Source organism: Gallus gallus, chromosome 21 (genome assembly GCF_016699485.2).
Source record: "Gallus gallus isolate bGalGal1 chromosome 21, bGalGal1.mat.broiler.GRCg7b, whole genome shotgun sequence".
NCBI classification, from domain to species: Eukaryota; Metazoa; Chordata; class Aves; order Galliformes; family Phasianidae; genus Gallus; species Gallus gallus.
The window spans coordinates 3,470,156-3,495,275 of NC_052552.1; the positions used below are offsets into that span (position 1 = coordinate 3,470,156).

Here is a 25,120-nt window from a genome sequence, read left to right on the forward strand (position 1 = left end):
CCAGGAAGGTGCTGGTTTAAAAAAACAAGAGGAAGTACACTAAAATGAAATTTTGGTTGTTGCTGTGTCCTTTCCATAATTTTTTGTCACCTATTTCTGCTCCAGCAGTTCTGATTTGCTTTACTTCTCATGGCTTCCTGGCTCTGTTTCATCCATGCTGACTCTCTCTTCTCTTCGCAGTACATTCGCAGCTGCCTGCACCGAGGCTTAACACCCCACCTGACTATGGTCCACTCATCCACTATTATTGCTATGAGAGACGAGCAGGTCAACAGTATTGCCAACCCCCCAAAGATGGCAGTGAAACCTCCCCCACTCCCTAAGAAAAAGGTAAAAGGGCATAGTGACTGAGCCAGGTCCCTCTTGATTGGTATATTGATGGAGATGCTAATTTTGGTCTTGGAACGACAGCTGGTTCTCCCTGCTGTTCTCAGGGCAGGTTATTCTCCAGGGTCTAAGGGCTGAGGGTTCCAGTCAGCCTTCCAGATCCTTCCATACCTGCCTTAGTTGTCACAGAATACTGCTCACCTGCAGTGCAGTGCTCTTTTGTGTTGGGGTCGAAAGCATGTGGTGAGTGATGAGGACTGCTGCTGGCTTGAGAAGCCTTTGCATCTATTTCTAATCAGAACCCTTTCCTCCTTCTAGCCAAACTATGGTTCTCTCTGGTCCTTGGAGCAGTCTTTCTACATTGAGCTAGTGCAAGGCAGCAAGGTCAATGCAGATGAGAGAATGAAGGTAGGTACTGCAGTTCTGGGTTTTTGTTTTGTGTTTTGGCTTTTTTGCTTTTCCAGTTGTGTCTGTCTTGTTTGTGTGTGGTGAAGAAAGCAGGGGCTGACAGCTTGATCTCACATGAGCCTCCACTATGCTTCATTCAGCCCTTGGGCAGTTCCTAAGATGAAATGCAACAGGAAGGGGAGGGGAACTTGCTAGGCAGCAGCCCAACAGCAGAGAAATGCATTCCCCTGTTAGAGTTTCTGGGTAACAAACAGCTGCCCTTCTGCAGCAATGCTGGTTGACAGAGGTGTGGAGATGCAGGGAAGTCTGCAAAAGTGGAGGAGGGAAAATCCAGCTCTGAGAAGAGAATGGTGGGAGATGCAGTGACTGGTAGAGTTCAGACACAGTGCACAGTGCAGGGAGCTTTTCCTGGCGAGTCTCTGGTGATTTGGGCTAGCTAGCAGTGCTGCAAGAGGAGGTCATGCTGGGGATGAGCCTGGCCTGTCAGCTGTACGGTAGCCTGGCAGACTGCAGGAGCAGTGCAGGTTGCAGACACAGATGTGCTGGCATTGCACTGCAGGCCTGCTCTGACAACCCAGCATTTGGGTGTCCTGTGCTGCTGCTTTTTCTCTTTGGCATATGCACTGGCCAGCTCTTGGTACCTGCCTTGCTTTTTCACTGTGACAGGTTCCTGAGGTTTTGCAACATCTCAGTGGGTGAGGGTTGCCGAATATTTATATTGCTTGGCTTCACAGAATGAAGCCTGTATTATTCTTACCGATTAATTACCCAAGTATTTTGCAGTGCTTTTCCAAGTTTACAAAGAGTAAAAAGATAACAGCACTCTTACTGAAGTGGAGTAGAATTGGGTATTAAGGGGCTTAGTATCTGGGTAAATAAGGGGAAAGAAACAGGAGTAGGGCATCCTATTTTCAGGAGTGGACTCCCTTCCCATTCTGCTTCTAGTCATGGCTTTCTTGCAGACAGGTTAAGTCCCTGTGGATTCATGGTATTCTCTTATTTCTTCTCCCCTCAGCTGGTGGTGCAGGCAGGTCTCTTTCACGGCAATGAGATGCTGTGCAAAACGGTGTCAAGCTCTGAAGTGAACGTGTGCTCAGAGCCAGTGTGGAAGCAGAGGCTGGACTTTGATATTAACATCTGTGATCTTCCTCGTATGGCACGGCTCTGCTTTGCACTCTATGCTGTCATCGAGAAGGCGAAGAAAGCACGCTCCACCAAGAAGAAGTCCAAGAAAGCTGTAAGTAAAGCCACTGTGAGGCTGAGCCAGGCTCGCCAGAGCTGCAGGGCACAGTGCACCATTCTGAGCCAAGTGCCCATTGCTTTCAGATGACTCTGTGAATAAAAGAGCTTACAAAATGATCACCAGTAACTTCCTGAGCAGGAACAGGAAGCTGAGGAGTGGCTGCCCATAGGGAAGGATGTTTTAACTGTAATTTCTTCTTCAGAAAGGCTATTAAGAAACATACTCCACATCAGAATGCACACAAAGAGGAATCATTTGTTGGTTTTGCTGTTTTGCTGTTCCACAACTTCCTTGTTTTGCAGTCGAGGTTAAAGCCTTACTCTATGCTACATCCTCTTTTATTAGAAAGGTCTTTTATGCAAGTCTCCGTGGAGCAAATTAACAGCTAAGAACAGGGAAGAACATGAGTAATGTAAGCACTAGTTGCAGCAGAGCTCTAGGTGAGGTAAAAGAAAACTGTAGGACTTTGAGGGCTATTGTCCAGGTGCTGCAAACTGCAGATGGAAAGTGTCACATCACTCTGGAAGCTCTTGTGCTGAGCTTCTGACTCAGAGAGGCAGTGATATTTCTCACTTTCTTTGCCTCTATTTCAAAACTTCTAACCCATCAATAATTCAGTAAGAGAAGATCTAAGTGGAATGGCATTGCTGGTTTCCCAGCGTTATACCTTAAGTAAGTGTGATACCTCTAGCTCTTTGCATGTGAGTTTTCTTTGTGAGCAACAAACGCATCTATTCCTCTGTAAATGAGTGTTTCTGCAGCCATAAAAACACAGTTGCCACGCTTTAAACAGGGGATTTAGTCATGGTTACTTTTCTGGAGTGCAGAGAAATGAGGGACTGACAAATGCAATCACAGGAGATTTAATTAAGTCTCAGTTCTCCCAGCTCCTCTCCACGGCTGGCAGTTTTGCTGAGCTTCATTGTGTTGACATCAGTAAGGCTCTCCGGGTTACGGTGCATTACTATCTGGGGAGCAACAGGTGACCCATGAGTCCTATTTGCTGGACCAGTTTCGAGGTTGGAGGCTTCAGACCGGAAACATCTCGAGGCTGAGACCAGGACCAACCTTTTCACCTCATTATCGTTTTCTTTTTGTGTGTTCATTTACTTAAAAAAACAAACAACTGAAGAACAGCAGAACTCCAGTTCCTGCTGGAGGCTTGCCTTGAACAGAACGTCTCATTCATCCACAGGCTGCATTTTTGTGGTCACATAGGAGCAATTCTCAGTTTTGAGGCAGTCAGAAGGAAATGTTGCTGCTCTGATTGATAAAACAAGACCAGCTCAGTTAGCTGGGTTGTTAAGAGGAGTAGTTCACGTGTGTTCTGTAATGGGGAAAAGTGGTGCATTCTGATGAGCTTTTATTGTCAAGTCATGGTATTTGCTGGAGCTGAGCTTTACAGGGGTGGAGCTGATCACACATTTGGGCTGAGTGGGGTGCCCAGATGTCATTTAGAATTATTGGTAACTGGAGGTTCCAGTCAAAGCACACCCTGATTTTTATTAGATTAAGTATTTTTTGCTTGCTTTGCTTTAAGTACTCAGAGGTTAAATACATGCATGTTGTTTGCCTGTGTGGACTGTGCAGAGCAGATAGGTGGAACTAAATCATTGATGATCACAAAAACAGGCGAGCCTGCAGACTGGCTGGGATGAGTCAGAGCTTTAATGTCACTGGTTGGCTTTCAGTGTTTCTGTAAGTCATGCAGGAGATATTTCTGGCCTTATGATGCTGAATCGTTTCTTTGCTGGACTTTATCCTCCAAAAATCTCGCCTTGCTTTTTGGCAGGCTCTGTGCTGTGGTTTGATGTCATACAGTCTGTTAGACAAGGTTATTGCTGGTGGTGTTGTGTTTAGCTTTTCCCTGCAATCTGAAAGCTGATGTCTCAAACAGGATTTTGCAGAAGATGGTTAGTCTAATCAAATCAACACCAGAGGTTTGTGAGAGGCTGCTTGGAAGTGATTCATTTTGTTTCATGAGAGAGAAATGCTGACACAGCTAACTCCACCAAGTTTGGTGCACCTTCTGGGGAAGCCTGATGTATTCTCCAGAATATCTCAGCAGAACAAGATGCCTCCATGTGAATCTCTTCCAACATTACACAGTTTGTGTGTGTCTCAATACAATTAGGTCTTGCAACCCCTTTGCAAGTCAGTTTCTGTGCTGCTGTACGCTCCAGCCTAGTTTTCTGAGCAGCCAAGTGAAATGCTGCTTTTGCTAAACTGTTACATGAAGTAAACTGTTCCATTTGGGGAACCTGAGCACAGCAAATCTTAGGTCACTTGTGGAACACGTCTGTTTGCTCTGGTGGCAGGGAGATGGTTTCTCTTTCTTGGCCATGTCCCACTCACTTTACTTGCTGGAGTGCTGCACCTCCCAGATGAGACTGGTTTGTGTGACTGGGTTGGGCTTGGGCTTTTGGGTGTTGGTTTTTTTGTGTGCTTAGTTGGGTGATTGGGGTGGGGTGGTGGTGGTGGTGTTTTGTTTCTTGTTGTTGGGAGGAGGGTGAAAGGGTTGGGTTGGGATTGGCAGCATAAAGTTTGTCACCTGTAGGTAGGTAGTGTTCATTATTGCACAAAGGAGCCAACATTTTTTCTTCCCTTTATCAGATATACTCTGCATTCTCTGTCTGGTGTTCTGAGGGCGTGTTAACCATCTCTTCCCTGTTTCAAAATTGAGGCTCTTCTCTCTCACGTTAAGCCCTGAAATACATAAAGGATTTAAGAAGCGGCTCCTTCAAATATCGCTGAGTATAGAATTATAAGGCCATATTGGAAACTTAGCGAATCTTCAGCTTTGCAAAATATTGGGTGATGAAGCTTCAGGCATATTTGTAGGGAGTGTTTGGTGCCATTCAACCACGAGGATTCGGTAAATGTCTGATGCTATCCTGTGCTCAGGATATGTTTTAGAATGTCAAAGGTAGGCAGCAGGCATGGCTGCTTGGGGGCGTGGGTTCTTTACAGCATCCTTTGAGGGGATGCCTAGATGCTCTAGAATGGAAAGTTACCCACCTGCTGTATACTGTATAGCAATTTGCAGATTTGAAAGAAATTAAGGAGATAAAGAACTTTTTAGTCCTGGCTGTTGTGGGGGATTTGCTTTGCATAGGAATGTCTCATATTCTTTTGCTGCTCTTTCCTTTCCTCCATTTCCCAAATACAGCACTCACATAAGCTTTTCTCTTTGCTTTCCAGGACTGCCCCATTGCCTGGGTGAATGTCATGCTCTTTGATTATAAGGACCAGCTGAAAACAGGGGAGTGCTGTTTGCATATGTGGTCCTCCTTCCCAGGTATGTCAGGAGCTAATGCTGCTGTGTGTTTCTGTCTCTGGCTTCTGCCACAAAGATGGGATCTGCCCTGCATTCTCCATTGCTGTCTAATAGGTTGCAGGAGGAGCATACTGGTGCTGCATTGACTCTCTGTGCTAGCAGTTCCTGTACCCTTACTGCTCTGTATTATAGTGATGCCAGGGTGAAGGCCTTGTTTTACCTCGCATTGTACATGTGACTTAAGAGGCTGCTGATGTCCTAAAGATGCCATGTATACTTCAGTGCTGAAAGGTTGGGAAGATGAAGTGAGCTGCTCGGGGCTAGGCAGTGACCAGTGACAGAGCTGGAAGCAGTCCTGTGCTCTGCTTTCTGCACCAAAGCTTCAGAAGATTAGGGTTTATGGATTTATGTACTTTGCTTTTCAGATGAGAAAGGTGAACTTCTGAACCCCATGGGCACGGTGCAATGCAACCCCAACACAGAAAGTGCAGCAGCCTTAGTCATCTGCTTCCCCAACGTTGCATCGCATCCTGTGTATTATCCATCATTTGAGCAGGTAGGGAACACGGATGTTATCTTGAGAGGCAAGTATTAGCCTTTTAGTTCAGAAGCACACTCTTTTGGGCAACTGTCTGCAGAGACCAGATACAAACAAACTTTGTTAATGGATAGAAAACAGAAAAAATGACCTTTACTGTTAACTAGTAATGGATCTTTGAATGAATAGTATTGCATGCTTTGAATTCCTAAGGTAAGACTGCTCTCATCCATGGGCATTTGTTTGCAAATAGATTTAGCTGAGCTGCCTTTAAACTGCAGGCAGCACTGGGCTCTATAGAATGGAAGAGGAATAAGTGGAAAATGAGTGAAAGGAGAGAGCTCTGTGCCTTTCAGCACAGAATGGTAACATGCTGTGTGGTATGAGAATTTTCCATCTGTCGCTACAGCTGGCCACACTTTTAAAGTGGAAGAAGAAATGTGCCCGTTTGCAGGAAAGGAAGGAGGTCTGCTTTGCCAGGGACTCATCCATGATGCATATTCTGGCTTAGCACCTTTAACAGATTGCTAGCATGCAAGGTTCCTTGGGCAGTGCTGGCTGTTTGGAAAGCACATGCCAGTTGTAGGAACCTGGAGTGGTTCCTGCTGACCTGGAGTTTAGTGAGCCAGCGCTCCATGCACGGACCATGTGGGTGTGTAGATGTGCTTTTCTTGGGAGGAAGGACTCATCCCTTGATTCTCATCACTGCTGGGGAAAGGGGCATTGTGTGCAGTTGGGTTACACCTCTGAGCAGAGGTTCCCATTGAGTGTACTTCCTACATCAGGGCTGTGAGAGGAACGATTCCCTTCTTCAGAGGTGACGAGTCTCTAACGCAGCATAAATGCCTGAAATGATAGCAGGCTGGAAGTACAAAGGAAATGAGCCTTTCTCAGACTCTGTATTTGTGTTCCAGCTGCTGGAGCTGGGGAGGAATGGAGAACAACCCCGCTCTGCACCAGAAGATCCAGAGGAGGTGAGTCTCTGTCATCAGCTTTTTTGCTGTGTGCAAGCTATGTGCAAGCCTGGCTTCTTAGATTAAGTCATATCTCCATCTTACCCCCAGCCAGCATTTTTCACTATACCCCAGTCTTACTGCATCTCTCTGGGCTGAGCAAGCCCTTTGGGTTGAGGCTGAGCCCTCTGTATGCTCTTTGCTGTGATTCCCATGAGCAGAAGCTGCAACTGAAGGAAATACTGGAGCGGAGGAACCACACTGAGCTCTATGAGCATGAGAAAGATCTGGTGTGGAAGATGAGATATGATATCCGTGACCAATATCCACAAGCTTTGGCAAAGCTCCTTACCATCACCAAATGGAACAAGCATGAAGACGTGGCCCAGGTGAGGATGCTGGAGTTGCAGCAGGGCACGTCTTTGATGAATTTTTCTGTGTCTATACCCCTGTTACATTTGAAAGGCCAGCTTAACCAGAGGTGTTTGGCAGTGCCCCTGTGCAGGTAGGTTTGGCATCACTGGAGCTCAGCAAAAGTTTCCATTCTCTCTCAGTTGCTGTGAATGCCTTTGTATGCTGAGTGGCACCCAGTCAAGCTGAGGTTTGGCTCTGTGTGCTGTCTCAGCCCCAGTACTGACCAGAAGGGTAGTGCTTGTTTTCTCTAGAAAGGAGGAAACTGGAGGCAGAAACAGTCAGTGGATTTCACAGCCAGAAATAGGATCTGGATTAGATGGTGAGGGGCCAGCCACAACCCACTACAGGTGGTCAGCAAATCTTATGCACTGAGAACTTATCAGTCAGGGGCAGTGTCCCATCCATCCTCACTGCCAGAGCTCTGACAGGAACATCTAAAGGTCCCCTTCCTTTCTACAGTTATGCTACAGAACAGTGCTTTTTCCAGAGACTGGTATTTAACATGATGTCTGCAAACTGACCCTGAGGTATCTGTAGTGACTAGGATAGTTTCCCACCACACGAAGGATCTGCTCTTCCTGCAGTAGAACTGTTAATGAGTCATCATTTTTTTTTTCTTCTTAATTACAGATGATTTCCCTGCTTCAGACCTGGCCAGAGTTGCCTGTCCTGAATGCCTTAGAGCTGTTGGATTTTAGCTTCCCTGACCGTTATGTTGGCTCCTTTGCTATCAACTCATTAAAGAAGCTGACGTAAGTGTTCACCACGAGGGATTTGCAGAGCCCCTTTTCTGTGTATGCTCAGGGCTGCGGAGGAGGACTGTGAACGAGGCTGACAGCTTTTTCTATGCTGTTCTTGTAAGCACACACATTGCAGTACAGATGAGGTTGTATTTTATTTTTGCTTTCTGTCCACAGAGATCATGAATTGTTCCAATATCTGCTGCAGCTGGTCCAGGTGCTCAAGTATGAATCCTACTTAGACTGTGAATTAACCAAGTTCCTGCTGGACAGGGCGCTATCCAACCGTAAGATCGGCCACTTCCTATTCTGGCACCTCAGGTAAGAGCAGATGTTTCGGGCTATTGCTTACTAATCGAGTGAGACCAGGGTTTACTGGATTCCTCATTGCACTGTGAAGTGAAATAGCAAGCATGTCGGCACACGTGGATGCCAGGGTATTTATCTAAGGGCAGTTAGCTGGCATCTTTCAGCAGAGCATTGATGGGACTTTGCTGACAGGATTACCAAACCCCAGGAGCTGCTGTTTGCTATTTGAGAGACTGAATAAGGCTTGTTCTAGGAGGATGCCAAATTTTTTGGTTGATCGGTTTTGGATTGTTTGTTTGTTTTTGTTCTTCCCCAGGTGGCAGAGAGGGGAGGTGCTTTGTTTGGATTAGGTTCTGTTTTTGGAACTTTCATCTATATGCCCAGAGTAGAAATTTACTTTGGACATCCCTGGCCACCTGCCAGTTCCGAGCCATAGGCTCTGAATCATCCTCACTCCTTAAATAATCTTCTCAATTAAGTGGTTAGCATTTTAATCACGGACAAAGATATCTCACAACTTCAAGCAGTGTTTTTACTATAAAACCTTCTGGGGTCGGTGTTTTTTTTCCTCTCTACTGCATAGAACTGAACAGCAGCTAACATCTCCTACAGCCCCCTGCACACACGTACACGCTTTGTGCTGGCATGAATGGCAGAGTTAGTCACTTGCTGTGGTAGTCAGGTTTGCTTTAACCTCCCTTCTTCCTCTAGGTCAGAAATGCACGTCCCTGCAGTTGCCTTGAGGTTTGGCTTGATCCTGGAAGCGTACTGCAGGGGCAGCACCCACCATATGAAGGTTTTGATGAAACAGGTAAGAATTGCTTTTAGCTATAAGGTTGTCATCCCTGTTGCTTGGAGCTGGTTCTCAGCTCTTAGATTTTCCAATTTAATGTTATCAGTAATACAGAAAGAGCCTTGCAGCTGCTATATTGTTTTTGGCATATAGTATTAAGAGCCTGGAGTTCCCCATCACGTGTGACTTTGCTCATCTCTCACCCCCACATGTCCCAAACTGCAAGATGTGTCTAGGATGGCTTGAAATGCTCAGACTGCTGTTATTAGATGAGTTGAATGAATTGCCATTTAGTAGGATATCATTAAAATTCACTGCCTGATTTGGAGCAGTGCATTCTTTCTTTCAGTTGCCGTGTGGAGGTAATCTTGTTCATTACTGCCTCTAAACTTTTATTTGTCAGGATCACAGTAGCTACTTCAGATATGAGGGACTGCATACGTGAAGTCAGAGCTACAATGTGCCCACAAACCAAAGCTGTGTCTGCTCTCAGGACAGAGTGGTGCTTTTGGATAACCAGAACTCCCCAGCAGTACTGTAGGGCACGGGCTACAGAACTCATCCTTATGCCTGTAGCCAGTGCACCTCACATCTCCCTCTGGTGCTTGACACTGTTCATTATTCCTGGTCTTTAGGACTGCAGTCGTTACCTTGCAATGCATTTGTGCCCAGCAGAATACCCATAATTGATTGTGAACTTCTCTAAAGCAGAAAGTTTAAATTTGTTCTGTTGCAGTTCATGAAATTGCCACATGTTGAGGAGTAAATAAGAGATAGAAGCCATTTCTGCATTTCACAGTGGATTTTTCTAATTCTTGTGTTTTCTTCAGGCATTTCCTATTTGTTAACCCTACTCTATTCATCCATTTGTTTGCAGGGAGAAGCACTCAGCAAGATGAAGGCTCTGAATGAGTTTGTTAAATTGAGCTCTCCAAAGGCCACCAAGCCTCAAGCCAAGGAGATGATGCATGTGTGCATGAAGCAGGAAACTTACCTCGAAGCACTTTCCCACCTCCAGTCCCCTCTGAACCCCAGCATTATCCTCACTGAAGTTTGGTAAGTGATATAGCTACATCTCTTCCTCCTCCTGTGCTGCAGGTTTTGCTCAGCAGTAGAGCCAGGTTTCTGGTTACTCCGAGGCCCTCTTTTCTCATGGCAGTTGGTTTTCAGTTCTCAGACTTTCCAATTTAATGTTTTCTCTGTCCATTAGCAATTCTGGATGCTGTTGAAATTGCAGCTTAGATACAAAAATTTCTAATAGGTAGGAATACTGATAGTATTTTTGTTTCCCCTAGTGTGGATCAGTGCACGTTTATGGATTCCAAAATGAAACCCTTATGGATTGTTTTTAATAATGAAGAGACAGGTGGAGGTGGAGTGGGTATCATTTTTAAAAATGGAGATGGTAAGTCTTTAAGGGTATGCTTTCTAGGCATAATAGTCTCAAGTGTTTGTTGTGGTGAATGGGCCTAAGTATGGACCATTAAGATGTCATGTCAACAAGCACTGTCAGCGTGTTGGAGATTTTTGACAGGAAGCTGGAGATGTAGAAAGTTCTGGTCTGCATTTCACTTGCTGCTGCCTTCAATAAAGTATTTTGGCACTGTAGTACCAGTTAGTGATAACTGGATACTCCCAGACACACTAAAAGGGAACCTGCTGTGAGGGCCTTGCAGGATCAACAGTAACCCTACTCCTCTTGTGGCCAGAGAGATTACTTCTAGGGAAGTGCTACACTGTCTGCTGTGGTAAGAGCTGTGGCAAAGTGAGGCAGCATTTATCTCCATTAAATAGACAGGATTAACAGTAGCTTTACACTGGTACTGCATTACTCAACTGTGAAGACATTGTTTGCTTGCAAGACAAAGGTGGCAAAGGCCCTTCTAGCATCCTGCTCCAAGGGCAGAGCAAGTTTAGCCTGCAAGAGAACAGGAGGGGAAAATGGGGAGGTACTTAATGAACCTCTCTTCCTTTGTAACGCTGCATAGATCTGCGCCAGGACATGCTGACTCTGCAGATGATCCAACTGATGGACGTTCTGTGGAAGCAGGAGGGCCTGGACCTGAGGTGAGTAATGTGCATACAGATGTCTGGCTGCAATGATAGATCATGTGGGTACAGCCATGCTGCTTGCGAGCTGCTTTTGTCTCTGCCAGGTCTGTCCAGTATTCTGAGATAGGTTTGAGGAATAGAAATGTAGTGAGAAGGGGGGAAGGAATAGTTGGGCCATTGGAAATTCCCAACTAAATGCACTGTGAGGGAGAAGGGACACAGGCAGTTTAAGATAGAACTCTGCAGCTGCTCCCACACAGCACGGTTTAGGGAAGAATGAAGTAAGGAGGACGAAACTAAGATACAGTCTGCCAGCAGAGGCTGTGGAATTTCACTGGCAGCAAGCAGAGGTTGGTGATGTGTGCTGTTACTGAACTTGAAGTTCATGGCTGGTGCTAGAGCCAGGGCTGCACAACTGTTCAGTTGGGATACAAGTGGTATTGGGCTTAAATCACGCTCTTGTGCTAATTTCCTGTTAAGCCATAGTTATGCTGCATTTTTGTCCATGTGAAGAATAAATCTGTGCTTGGTAGTTGGCTTAGACAAGCTGCCAGATGGAAGATCCTCTGTCTTCTGTGCATCCCAACTGCCTTTCACGTTTCTGAAGCACAGGAGGTGAAGGTGGTTGGGTGCTCAGCGATGTGGTTCCATTGCCGGCTCGACACACTGAAGGATTTTCCTTGGTTCCAATTTGAAGCTTAGGCCAAAAGGACAGTTTTTCTCTACCGATTTGCTCTTGATATGGCAGATAAGGAAAAGCTGGAAAATGGAGACATCCCAATTGCAGGCAAGATTTCAGCAGAAGGGTCTCTTTCATCTCTGCAGGATGACTCCTTATGGCTGCCTCTCCACAGGAGACAAGACTGGGCTGATAGAAGTAGTCATGCATTCTGATACCATCGCTAACATCCAGCTGAACAAGAGCAACATGGCTGCCACTGCAGCCTTCAACAAGGATGCACTGCTAAACTGGCTGAAATCCAAGAACCCAGGGTATGTGGACTTAGCTTTTACTCAGTGCTGCTTTGCTACTTCCTTCCAGTGAGAGACAAGCTGCTTCTGCTTTCCTCAATGTTTTCTTTCAGTTATGCATGCTTCCAGCCTGTCCCGTGAGATCTCTGGGAGCTCTGCAACCTAGCAGAGTAAGAAGGGATCTGAGTTAATACTGAACTAGTTTAGTTGAGATTGGGGACAGAATTATTACTCTGACCTCTCCAATTATGGGTAGTTTTTACTCCAGCTGCTTCTTGTATAGCATGGATGGCCACACTGAGTGGAAAACACTACAGCAAGTAATTCAGGCACATAATTCTCTTACCTTCTGCAGGTCTGCGGAGTGGGGGAGAACCTTTAAAAACAGCTTTTCCAGCCGTGAAGTCCTGGTATTCAAAGTAAAATTCCCTTTTCATCTTTTTCTCCTTAGGGATGCGTTAGAACAAGCTATAGAGGAGTTCACTCTTTCCTGTGCAGGGTACTGCGTGGCAACATACGTGCTGGGGATAGGTGACCGGCACAGCGATAACATCATGATCCGGGAAACCGGCCAGGTATGGGGCCTGACTGCTGCTGCTGAAGTACTGGAAGAGGTGCATGAATGCTGCTTAGCAATGGGTGGAAACATCCCGGTGCAATTCTGCTGCTAAGGGATGCACCTTCCAGCAGAGGCAGACTGGACAAAAATTCTCAATAGCTTCCATCACAGAGAGGGTAAATATAGCTTCAGAATTTGAATGTTCTTCTCTAAGTGAGTGTCACTGCCACCAGCTGTCAGAGTAATCTCTTATCTGGCCGCTGTTAATCTTGAAATTACAGTCTCAGACCAAAAATCATTTGCAGATACAAAACTGAGCGCTGTACTTAGCAGGCTGGAAGACATACTTGGCTTCAGCAGAATTACAGATTGCTTGTAGTTGTGAGGTAAGAGCCTCAGTTATTGTCCAGGATTTTTATAGCTTTCCTAGGAAAAAGACTTTTCAAAAAATGACTGCACGGTCAGTATGGTTTTAATTTCACACTGATACTGCAAGGACTGCAGAGCCACTGTGTCATTCACTAACAAGGCAGCAACCTCCCTTCCTGGGCTATGATTAGCAGCAGGAAGCACCATGACACGAGGTTTGCGCTTCTGGCAATATAAAAAACAGTGCTGGAGAAGCAGCCGATGCAGCTTTCTTCAGAGCAGGGCTGCTGTTATTTGTCCACCTGGGGGAGCTGATGCTCTGCTCTATGCACGGTTGGGGTCTGTATACATTTTGGGTTTTACAGCAGCTCTGCAAAAGGTACGTGATTGTGCTGTGACCTTCCTTCCCATCGCTGCACCGGTGATGAGAATGCTTCACTTGCTTTATAGTTTTGTTTGTTTGTTTTTTGGGGGGAAGCTGTACCTGAAGAAGTAACGTTTGGTAGCAGCTTCAAAACAGATCTTGTTTTCACATACTATCTGGGACTCCAGATTGCACTGCTAGGATAAGACAGCATTAACAGAAAAGAACAGAACACTTTTTTCAGCTATACCAAGACCTGGAGAGGCAGGTACCGCTCTCATGTACCTCTCTAATTACACTAGAGAATATTTTGGCAATTAAACATTGCCTCTTCTCCCAGAGGAGTGCCAGGGGACAGGTCAGTTTTCTCCCTCCCAAAATGCTGTGGTCCGTATCTTTTGAATACAGTACCTGGGAGGAGCAGTACTATTCTGAAAACAATTTTTTCTTCCTTATTTCCAGCTGTTCCATATTGATTTTGGTCACTTTTTGGGGAACTTCAAGACCAAATTTGGTATTAATAGAGAACGAGTTCCTTTCATCTTAACCTACGATTTTGTGCACGTCATCCAGCAAGGAAAAACAAACAACAGTGAGAAGTTTGAAAGGTGAGTGTTAGCAGTTTAATTTGACATAAGGTTTTTACGGTCCAAATTCTCTGAAGTTACTTCCACTATTTCCACCATTAGAGCTACCTACAAAGCAGCACAACAACAATTCTGAATGCAGAAGTTAGTATGAAATGAACATAAAGCACTCATTACTCATTTTGGAAGCATTTGGGATGTTGTACTCTTGCTTGTGGTAACAAACCCCTCTGTAGTCTTCCATAATTCTGTACATTGTTGCCTTCTGATGCTCAGTATTCGGGGTACAGAAGGCTTTTACAAAGGACTGACGCTATGAGGAGTCCAACCACACCTTGGAGTTGTCAGACCTCATTATGCAGCAGAATGCCAAAGGAGAGAGAATGCAGCACTTGTGTCTGTGCTGGTGTAGTGGTCCTTTGTCCACATTCTTGGAACTATAGCTGGATTCCATTTGTGGCTGTGGAGATCCCTGGACTCAATAGTCCAACACAGTCATGTATTCCATTAGCTCTTGTTAAATGGAATAGCTGAATAACTTACAAACGTTAGCTAGTCCATTTCAATATATACAAAGTAAAACAAATAAATGATTGTGTTTTAGAGCAGGTGAAAAGGTAGTCGTTGATGCAGACAATAGGCCTCGCTATTTTATAAAGCAAGATATTAGTCAGTGTTGCAACCTTCAGTTATTGGCCTCATCTTTCTTTCTGAATAGATTCAGGGGTTATTGTGAAAAAGCTTACATGATTCTGAGGCGCCACGGTCCTCTCTTCCTGCACCTGTTTGCACTGATGAAAGCTGCTGGCCTGCCAGAGCTCACCTGCTCTAAAGACATTCAGTACCTTAAGGTAAGAAAAGCAGAGCCCAGGTGTGGCTGAAACTTAATACCTGGTTGTGTAGTTCAGGAGGGGGGAAGGTGGGAAGTTCTTCAAAGCACCTGAACAGCAAAAAATGAGTAAATGTCCGTGGCTCCCATGCAGGATGTCAGAAATGGCAGGTACTGGTGCTCAGGGAAGAAATCCATCAGATCCTTCACTGCAGGGGTAATAAGGCATGTTATGTTGTAGAACCAGCTCGCAGGGAAGGGTGCAGCTCTTCGGTTGAGCACTGATTCCTTTTGCCAGCTTGACTCCTTAAATTTAATAACCTAGCTCTGTCCATCTGAAAGAGAGTAGCTCTGGAACAAGAGCACTAAGAAACCTAATGTTTTCTTACTCCTAAGTTACAAGTAGGACACGTGTATTGCAATGAAAAATCATCTTGTGCAACTTCAGTAACTGTTTAAAACAATTAATGGCTATTTGTCTGCTATTTAGTGCTCTTTTCACTACATAATTTCTTAACAAGTAAGTATTTTGGTAGTTTAGCAGTTAATGGTTCAGTTGTACTTTGAGTGAGGCTACATTGAATTCTGCCTCTTACCTTCAGGATTCCCTGGCTCTGGGTAAAACAGATGAAGAGGCACTGAAACACTTCAGACTCAAGTTTAATGAAGCCCTACGAGAGAGCTGGAAAACCAAAGTGAACTGGCTGGCACACAATGTATCCAAAGATAACAGACAGTAGAGGGATGGAGTCAGCCTGCACACTTGCCCCATGAGAATGTACAACCACTTGCACTGAATCCAATGATCGTAGACTGATTTTAGAAGACTGATGAATGTTGCCGTGCTCAAGATCCCTCACCCGTGGTCCCAGAGATCACACCTTTCTGCATCACTGAAAGTTGTTGGACTGTCATCAGCCACCTAATCATGCCTGCACTAGATCTTTGGGTGACAAGGGAGAGGCACAAGGCAATAAAATTACTGCAAACAGTGAAAGGTAGGTAGATGTACCGTATCCTTAACAATTCGTTAAGTTTCAAATACATCTTCTAATGGAAGAGTTCAGGCAGTTTCAATATACTTTGAAGTCAGTAAGTGTGCTACCGTTTTTTTTCTTGACAATTCAGCTAAACACTGAACAGCTACTCTGCTGTAGCTCTTATAGCACAGCTGTTGTAGGCCTCTACCATTACAGCTCAGGCTTTAACTCACTACGTGATCCGTCCTACCCTGTTTCAGTGTACACCAAGGTAGGTCAGCCTCAATCTCCTCTGAAACCAACTTGTACAAACTTTTTATTCTGCATTGTGACAGAATTAAAAGAATAAATAAATCCATACGATCACATTACTGTCTCTCTGTTGCAGAGGCCAGAGAGCTCTGAGATGCTGCCTAAAATCTCATGCCTCGAGGTGCTTGGGTTGGCCTAACTTGAGTTAGGTACGTTTGTTTGCTTTCTTAAAGCAGACCTTAGGTTAAACTCAGCCAGCTTCTTGTTTTCTGCATTTGTTCTGTTTTTAAGCCTGAAAACATTAAAATTGTGCCAACGGGCATGTACCATTGGTTGCTGAACGTACCTCCTGGTGGGGTGTTACAGCTAGTTTGCCACCTGGTTTCCCTCTGATGCATACATGGAGGGCACTGGCCTGCACTTGCTTATGTACTTACTGGGATACAACGCTGTAACCCAGCGTCAGATGGGACAGATGGTACCACTCTGTGCTTAAGTTATTTGGCCAGGCTGCTTTCCTGTGTGAAGATAGAGGAGTGCCAGATGAGTGGGTTTAGTACTGAGAATTGCATCTCAGTTCATCTGAAAAGTTTGTTCCCCTGCTCTCTTCAGCCATATGCTGTCAGCTAAGGTACACAGCTCTGTTTGTTAATACAGCTGGGGTGCAAAGACTGTGAGTGGGGAGTTCAGCCAAAGAGCAAGGTGCAGTCATCTGTGCTGGTACCTACACTGGACAAACTGCTCCAGCCTTCTGTTGTCACGGCTGCCTCTGTCTCTTTACCCAGGAGGATCTGTCCCCTCTTCCACAAGGTGCCATTAATCATCTATTTCTACTCCTGTGTCATATTTTTGTCTCCAGCTAATGTCCTCACCTGGTTGGCAGTTCTGAGCACTGGTGTTGCACAGGGACAGATGAACAGGAGCCACTGCTGTCCCTCAGTGCCTCCCATGAGCAAACTGAGGTGCATCAGGCAGGCTGCAGCCTGTGGGTCATGCTGGAAGAGAAGTAGTCTGGTCAGTATCTGCTTCCTTTAAGCAGTTCCCTGGGGTGCTTCCCTTCAATCCCCCGTGTTCTTCACATCATCGTGTTCCTCGAGAGGTGCTATCATTTCTGCCTTTTAAAGAATGAGAGTCAGATTTTCACGACATCCCTAAAGTTGAATTATCTCTTTGATTTGCATGCCCTGACCTGGGTTGAGCAATGGTTAATTTACAGGACTCAAGTAGATAAAAAGAAAAGAAACACAGGCACTGCCCATCCTTTTTTCCAAGAAACGTGTCAAATGATGGACTACTCTCATGTAAATTTAAGCTTTCATGCCTGGTTTGAGTTAATTTTGCCAAACATTTCCTCAAAAATAGCTAGTTTAGGACAGATGCTGAATTTGCCTTTTTATTCCTAATACATCTTCCCTGTTATGGGGTAAATTTCATTTCTTCTTGCATCCAGGACATAAGTTTAACTCATTCTTGATTTTTAGCTCTTTTTAATGCATTAAAATGAGGTGCCCTGTACTTCAGAGCAAACAAACCAAAAAAACAGCATCCCTATACTACAGGTGAGCCCAGTGCTTTTTTAAAAGCACGAGTTCAAATATATTTGTTCTTCATCAGCTGCACAGCTGAGTTAATACTGCCTCAAAGTAACTCCTACCTCTGTAGAAAGTACCAGTAGATATTATATTTGTCAGTGAAGAGAGTAATACAGTATAATTACTTTCTCTGATATGTTTGTTCCTGAGTCTATGATATAATTCAAGGTTTCCTTGAGTTGAACAGCAGTCAGTGAGTGATCTCAGGTTTCAAACCCATATTTGAGCATTCTGCACTCCACCTTATTGGAATAATACAGGAAATGTGCCACAGTCACAGAATACAGGCAGGTAGGAAGAGATCCTAATTAAGGACTACATAGGAAATGCAAAAGCAATCTCTTTCAGTTGCTTTGCTATTAGAAAAAAAATACTGTAGAATTTAGAGCTCTTTGAATACTAACCTGACAATGAGAAAACAATATTGCGCACACTTAAATTACTGCTTCCTCAGTAGGGAGGAAAAATCATAAAACATGACACACATATTTACTCTGTGCTCTCTCCTTGGGGTGCTGTACCTGGACTTTGCTTGCAGAGGTGCCCGTGGCCACACGACTTTGCTGTATCTTAAGAGACCAGGTAAATATTGCTGTTTCCTAATTAAATTAACTCACAGTGCAGACAGCATGCAGAAATATTAGGCCACAAGCAATCTGAGAGGCAGTGCAACCACAGTAATCTTATGGGAGGGAAGAAACATGCTACAAAACTGTAAACACAATTATCTTACACTGCTATAAGCAGGGAAGCCAGGATCCCGTGTCATAGTGCAGCAAGGCAGTCTTAGCTAGCAGGTTCCTTGGGTGTGCTCAGGTACTTTGATCCGAGGCTCACAGCAGTTCCTACCTGCTTCCAGAAGTACAAAGCAGCAGTGGCTCCTGTCATCTGTCCTTCCATTGTAAAAGTGCAATAAAGCAAAGCTGTATCAGCATCAACTGCTAGAGCTGAGCCATTCCAAAGGCGTCTCAATTCAGCACGGTTTTACAGCTAGGTTACGCCATCAACAAAGCTGACTTTCCTACAAGCAGTAAAAATGTTGATGAGTCATTGAGTGGATTTCCTCCCTTGCGCACCCCTGGGACAGCATCTTGAATGGAGCTCTGATGGCTGCACGGGGCAGCGAAGAGCTGCTGTCTCCAGCTTTACACAATAGCTCACCTGATGCTTTCCAGCGATTTGAGCTGTACCGAAGATGAAAACTTAAATCATTTTCAAAGATATCATGTTTCACTGTAAATAATACCTTCTGCTTTATAAATACGCTCCGTGATACTCCTTTCTATTTATTTAGAGATGGTTTTTGTGATTTTAATTCTGTATAAACTGATTGTTCTTATTCTGTTGCCTTGGAAAAAGAAAAGTATTTTTTTAAGCCAAACCATGGTTCTGTAACAAGAGTGTGTTTACATGTTTCACTTCTCAGTTGCTCTAGGTACGTGTTTTGTAAATAAATAAAAAAGGATTAAATTGCACACCAGTGGAGGCCCCAGTGCTCCTACACATGAAAGATCAACAAAAATAAAACCAAACTCTACTTCCAGGCCAACAAATACACAGTTAGGGTGATTTGACTCAACTCTATTCCATTCAGGAAGAAATAAATGCAAGCAACTTTTAGAACCAGAAATTTATTGTAGCTTATAGACTTTCCAAACTGACCTTTTACCAATATATGCATCTGAAGAGTTATACCCACAGTGGCTACTAACTGCATCAGGACGTTCACAACCTCTCAGTATTACCATTAACTCATGATCAGCTTTAGTCTAAAATACAGCAGCTACAGTGACAGTATATGGAAGGATAAGTCTTCTACACATTAACACAAGACAACTGTCAGACATAAGTTAAAAGTTTCCCAGTTAACTTAAAACTAGCAGTTATATTACCACGTAAGTAGTCAAAACCATTTCCCCATTTTAGAAATCTAAAATTTTACATTAAAAAAAGCCAACACAAAAAACAGTAAGCTCGTTGGGTGGGTTCTCCCTCCTGCTTCCAGGTCCATCTAGTATTGTAAAAGGCACTCCACAGAGTCAAGTCTGTTACCCCCAGGTAAAACCCACCATTAGATCCCATTACATACATCAGGAGGCAAGATGCGCGCTAAGAAGAGGTCTGCTCTGAAAATCAAAACTATAAACATCTGGACCAATCTTTATCTCTTTGAGTTATGACCCTTTTTCTCCCACTCCCTTCCCACCACCTGGCTTTCTCATTGCTCCTCTAGCAGGCTTATCCAGTGCAATGTTTCCCTGATGGCCACTAACGAGCCTGCTGGGACATGAGCTGTGTGCACCTGGAACATGGGCAGATCACATACAAAAAAATGGAACTTTGCTTACCGTGCTGAGGAGTGAATGGAGTCCTAGTTTCCTGTTACAAGCAAAACAAGTTACTCTTTAATCCACCTCTAAACGTAACAAAAAACAAATCAAGTAAGCAGATATTCATTATTCGAGGCTCTGCATAGGACAAATAAAGTTAAGTGGACAAGCCCTGCCTTACAAAAAACTAGCACTCTCCACCATGGGGTCATAACTTACTTTTCGTACCTTTCAGTCATTTCTTTTTAAGAAGTCCTTTGCAATTCCAAGTTCAAACTTTCATCGGAAACAACCAAAATCAGCCATGACTTGGAATTGTATTAATGTGATTCCCAAGGTTTTCTGGTTGGATAATTTATTCTATAGCTTCACCAGCAGGAAAACACAATTACTAAGTGTAAACAAAGGCTTAATACACCAACAGTCCAAGTTACTGTACAAGGAGCTACAGGGAATGAGCAGGAGTGCGTTAATAGAAATGGTATCAGCTATGCCCCAACCCTCCCATTCCCAAATGAGAAAAACTGAACAGTCAAAAAAAAAACTCAATACCTATCTATGTAGACTGGTAGCCACGGTGTGCAGGTACACAGGTTGCAGGCTTTCCAGCTTCAGTTACCAGTGGGACAACCAATCAACTAAACAAAATGCACTCTACCAGCAATACCAACAGACCATCGCTGTACCACAGGCAGCCTCACTGTAAGCAGGTGCTGTGCCAGCACACCACAGCCTGATTTGCCCACCATCCACGTAGTGTTCTTCTCCCAATAACTTAAACAGTGCTTATGCTAAAACTTCACTGGAAATTTTTTTAAAAAATGACAAAACGACAAGAAAACAAACCAACAAACTGTTAGGCAGGGCAGTTGAACCTCTGCAGAAGTTCCTAAAAGCCTTTACAGTTTCTCACAAGCTTGTCTGTTCCCCCTGCAAATATAAAGGAAATTGGAGACCAAAAAAAACCCGAAAGACAGAGCAGGGCATGAGTGAACACGGCAGTCAAGGCCAAGGACACTGTATTACTGACACATCTACACTAGATAACTGTGCCCGTGCTCCTGCTGCAGCAGTATGAGACTTGTATTATTTCATGCTTCATGATTTTTTACTTTAGCATGTTTTAAACCCCAACCCCTGTTTTCACTACCACAAATGACATAATTACATAATTCCAATATATTTACAAAATATTAAAAAGTCTGTTAATCTTCTACATATTAACCTCATTCTGCCACTTTACACATGCACTAACTTGGGAAAAAAATTAAAAGAAATCAACAGGCTGAAATGAGCAGCTTTACCCTTTGTCAACAAGCAATCTTTGCATCTTTCAGAAAGACAAAAAGGAACAAAGCTGGAATTGTTTCACAGAGCAAAAAAAAGTTCAGAAATTCATGTGCAATGGCTACAGATCTGCAGTCACTTAGCTGAGATGACATGACGAAAAAGTGCAAGGTGGTTCCTCACATAGTGTAAAAAAATCCAGTCACTGAGGCATGGCTGAGGGAAAAGAGGTGCTAACTACAACTCTAGGAACAGCACCAGGACCAAGCTGACAGAACACAAACACTGGGGTGTGTGTTGGTTGAATCTACTGGCCAGAATGATTTTTTTTTTTTTTAAACACCATGAATCCTTGGGAACAATGGAGTGTATTACAGTGGAGTCTTCTAGAGCAGAAACAAAGACAAAGGGAACAGCTAAAATCAATAACTGAGGGTAGAGTCATCCCATTCCAGCTGTTGCTGTCTATTAACATTCTGTTGGTCCTCCTCCTGCTCGCCTTCCTCTTCCTCACTGCTTTCAGACTCTGCACTAGTGATGTCATCCTCTTCTCCATCTTCGCTTTCCTCTTCCTCTTCCTCCTCCTCTTCTTCACTGCTGTGCTGATCCTCGTAAGTCTGTTAAGACAGAAAGCAGCTGCTGAAACCATTCTGGTCAAAATTCCTTTAATCCTTTTGAATTTGAGCACAAGGTACTCTTATTGAGAAAGAGCTATTAATTTCCTATTGTTTGAGAAGTTCAGCAGTAATTAGGCAACTAGAAAATAAAAAGTTAAATAAGCTCATTTAAATTGTTCTGGTTCTGCACCATTCCTATCAATCCTGTTACTCTAAGCAAATTCACTCTTAAGTACAACCCAGTACTTCAAATTCTACCAGAAAAGGATCTTTCAGTATGATTACATGAGTAACACATTAAGGTTGCACGTTTTTCTTGTGATTTTCTAAAAATTCAGATGTCAACCACAGCAGACAGAAACATAAATATCATAAATACAGATGGTGTTTCAACACTTCAATGCTTTGGGAAGAAAGCTGATGGTGATGAAGGCAGCATACAGCACTGAAACATCAGTGTTAGACACCGACCTGTAACACCTGATGCTGGAGTCCAGTGATTCCTGCCCCATTACGTATCACAGAGCTACAAGCCATGCCTCAAACAGAACTGCTCCTTTTATTTGTCACTTTGGAGCATCAATTAAAAACTCACAGTGCTAACGTCTGTTCTCTCTGTGTTCTATGGCTGCTTTTGCTCTACTCTCTGTCCATGTACAGTCATACCAGTTACAACTGGAAGAGGGCATTTTTTGTGAAGTGCTCAGACATCAGTCTTACTTCCATAGGATTCACAGTGATGGTCAATGCAGAGTCATCCCAGTCCATCTCATTTTCCTTTCCAGTATCCTGGTCACGCATTGTTCGCTGATGTGCAGCTCGGATTCTGAACACTCCCAGAATAATCATAAAAACCAGGAAACTCACACAAACTACAATCACAACAGTGGCTGTACTTGGAACAACTGCAACAACAGGAAAGAAATTTCTTAGATGATACTGATACACAATTTTCACATAATGACAATTATTAATTCTGTGTTCCCATCACCTATAAGAGGGAAATGGCATTATGAAAAGATTATAGGTAGCTTCACAGAGGCACTTTGCACAAGGACACTGAAAAGTCTGTAGAACACACTGAAGGAATAGCTGCAATTCTTTCCTTGTGCTATTTGTAGGAAATAATGTCCCTGTTCCTCACAGTCCTTTATCTAGGTCTTATAGTCCCTGTTAAGAACAGTGCACCTCCTGTTTTCCAATGTGTGCACCAGCAGGGCTGCCCTCCTGGCAGGGAGATATTTCATAAATCTCTAGCAAGCTGCTTCTCCTTGTTTGGGCAACAGCAGAATGGGACCAAGAAGCTGCTTACATTTATTAGTCCAACACACTGATTTAACCCTGGGGGAAAAAAAAGTCTCTCTGCACCAAGAAGCCTCTGCATCAGTTTAACACCAGGAAAAAAAAAAAAGCAGCAGAACTTCTGTGACTGAGAATTCTTACCTGAAAATGGATGAGGGTTAGCTAGGTTGTGACCAGACAGATCAACAAACGTGTGGTGCACCGGATGTACAAACTGTGGTTGTGCAGCTATGTGATTAGCGTGTTCAATGGGGTTAGCTGTGTGGATAACATTCACCTAAGTACAAAAGGAAACAGTTAAACTCTAGAAATAGAAGTTGACCTTTCAAGAGACAAAAAACAAACAAACAAACAAAAACAAACAAAACAAAAAACAAACAAACAAAAAAACCAAAAAAACAAACAGGGGAGAAGAAAGATTTCTTAATTTGCCTGAGTAATCATCTCATTCTCAATGACCACAGCTATGATTTGTCACAGAGGACAAGCATTCCAAGCAGTAGTTCCTCCTATGTTAGCTTCATGTCACATAATCCTGCAGTTCTGAGCTCTCAAATCTGTTTTAGTTGGTCTGGCAAAGTTTTTGCAGAGACATCAGTATTTGAGAATAACTCAGGTAAAGCCAGCTCATCATCCAATTCAGCAGCCAGCCATTTTAATCCTGAAATAACAGTATATAAAAACGTATGACACATTAATTACACTCTCTTCCTTCCCATCTTTTCTTATTCTGCTGCTTATCTTCAACTAACAGCGAAGAGAAAATCTGTATTACAGACCAAGGATTAAGGTAAAACTTCTCTCTACAGTTTAACCCATGCTTAGCATAGCTGACTTTTAACAACTGCAAACTCACTGTCACACAGCATATTTCACGTTTCCTTGCCAAACACGCAGAGCTAAATATAACTCTGCTTTGGGAGACTGTTGTGATATAGTACCTGACCAGCTGCACTACAGGAAGAGAGCAAGTTCAGTATAGAAAAAGGAAAGCATTTGCAGTTCAATAGTTTGGGAAGATCCTGACTCAAGCTCGGAGAATTTCCTCAGGAAACCGAGCCACATTAATTAGTTAGGCTCTGCAAACCTAACTTCCCAGCCCACCATATCCACTCAACTAATGGTAAATATAACCATTAAATTTCACTGCCACCCTTTTGGTCAGCTTCAAAAGACAGGAATTCAAGCTCACAGCTGAAAGATGCAGAGGTACATGACAGTTCCACTCAAAATAATTTCATGTTCCAGAAGCTGAAATAATTAGCCTCTATTCTACTGCAGAAGTGCAATTCTAGCCTGTCTATGCTATTACATGAGTGCTTACTATCAGTGTTTGAAGGATCGCACAATCTAAACAGTAAAGGGCCCAATAAATCCATTTACAGAAACCTGTGAGTTATACATAAAGCTACTCAGGGCTCTGGTCAGCACAGCACTTCTAGTAGTTCCTTCACTTTTTTCCCCCCAAAATTTATATGCTGTCTTTCAAATTCAATGTTTTTGCCTTCACACTTCCGTCAGCCACATTACTTCTGCTACAACACAACAGTTTCCACAGTTGCTTCACCTCTGTTTAGGCTGCCTCACTTAAAGATGAAATGTAGGATTAAGAGAATATATATAGAATACTGCTTAAGATGCACAAATACATTAATATCTACAAGACAAAGATCTTAATGATTTATTGATCAATAATCCATCAGTTGAGGTGACAACTATCATCCACCCATCCCTCCAGACTCTGCACCTCCCGCAGCAATCAGAAGAGCTTACGTACCTCTACTTTAAACTCATTGCTGACATAGCGCCCATTAAGCTCAGAACAAACCAATTTGAACTTCCTGTCAAAAAGAGAAACGGTGTGCCAGTTTCTGTAGCGTATCAAATGCAAGACTTCCTCATAGCTAGCCATAGTATCAACTCCTGCAGAGAGAGAAACAAGAAAAACAATTACTTTGCAAAAGCCAAGTGCAACACCATATACTCTACAAATCACACTCCCTTTCTTTGAACAAGTTTTCTTGGC

At 43.6% G+C, this 25,120-nt stretch overlaps 2 protein-coding genes across 8 annotated transcripts in view; one reads left to right on the forward strand and one right to left on the reverse strand.

The window, feature by feature from the left end:
* Positions 1-19,033, forward strand: part of PIK3CD (phosphatidylinositol-4,5-bisphosphate 3-kinase catalytic subunit delta) — a 45,780-nt gene extending 26,747 nt beyond the window's left edge. For all 3 annotated transcript variants that reach the window (XM_015296888.3, NM_001012696.2, XM_025142519.3), the window contains exons 6-23: positions 181-330; positions 646-735; positions 1,751-1,972; positions 5,180-5,276; positions 5,681-5,811; positions 6,708-6,767; positions 6,968-7,135; positions 7,791-7,912; positions 8,078-8,221; positions 8,921-9,020; positions 9,880-10,058; positions 10,298-10,407; positions 10,991-11,069; positions 11,880-12,047; positions 12,478-12,601; positions 13,781-13,926; positions 14,624-14,756; positions 15,337-19,033. In XM_015296888.3, coding sequence (XP_015152374.1) covers positions 181-330; positions 646-735; positions 1,751-1,972; positions 5,180-5,276; positions 5,681-5,811; positions 6,708-6,767; positions 6,968-7,135; positions 7,791-7,912; positions 8,078-8,221; positions 8,921-9,020; positions 9,880-10,058; positions 10,298-10,407; positions 10,991-11,069; positions 11,880-12,047; positions 12,478-12,601; positions 13,781-13,926; positions 14,624-14,756; positions 15,337-15,474 — 2,361 coding nt within the window. In that variant the 3' untranslated portion in view covers positions 15,475-19,033. The remainder of the gene's footprint in view (positions 1-180; positions 331-645; positions 736-1,750; positions 1,973-5,179; positions 5,277-5,680; positions 5,812-6,707; positions 6,768-6,967; positions 7,136-7,790; positions 7,913-8,077; positions 8,222-8,920; positions 9,021-9,879; positions 10,059-10,297; positions 10,408-10,990; positions 11,070-11,879; positions 12,048-12,477; positions 12,602-13,780; positions 13,927-14,623; positions 14,757-15,336) is intronic.
* Positions 19,034-19,173: 140 nt separating this feature from the next.
* Positions 19,174-25,120, reverse strand: part of CLSTN1 (calsyntenin 1) — a 34,638-nt gene continuing 28,691 nt past the window's right edge. For 4 of the 5 annotated variants that reach the window (XM_015296823.4, XM_015296821.4, XM_015296822.4 and 1 more), the window contains 4 exons: positions 24,872-25,017; positions 23,236-23,371; positions 22,513-22,697; positions 19,174-21,792 (listed from right to left, as the gene is read on the reverse strand). In XM_015296823.4, the coding sequence (XP_015152309.1) occupies positions 21,598-21,792; positions 22,513-22,697; positions 23,236-23,371; positions 24,872-25,017 (662 nt within the window). In that variant the 3' untranslated portion in view covers positions 19,174-21,597. Of the gene's footprint in view, positions 21,793-22,512; positions 22,698-23,235; positions 23,372-23,484; positions 23,756-24,871; positions 25,018-25,120 lie in introns of those variants that run through there. The other variant, XM_040651096.2, reaches the window with a different exon arrangement.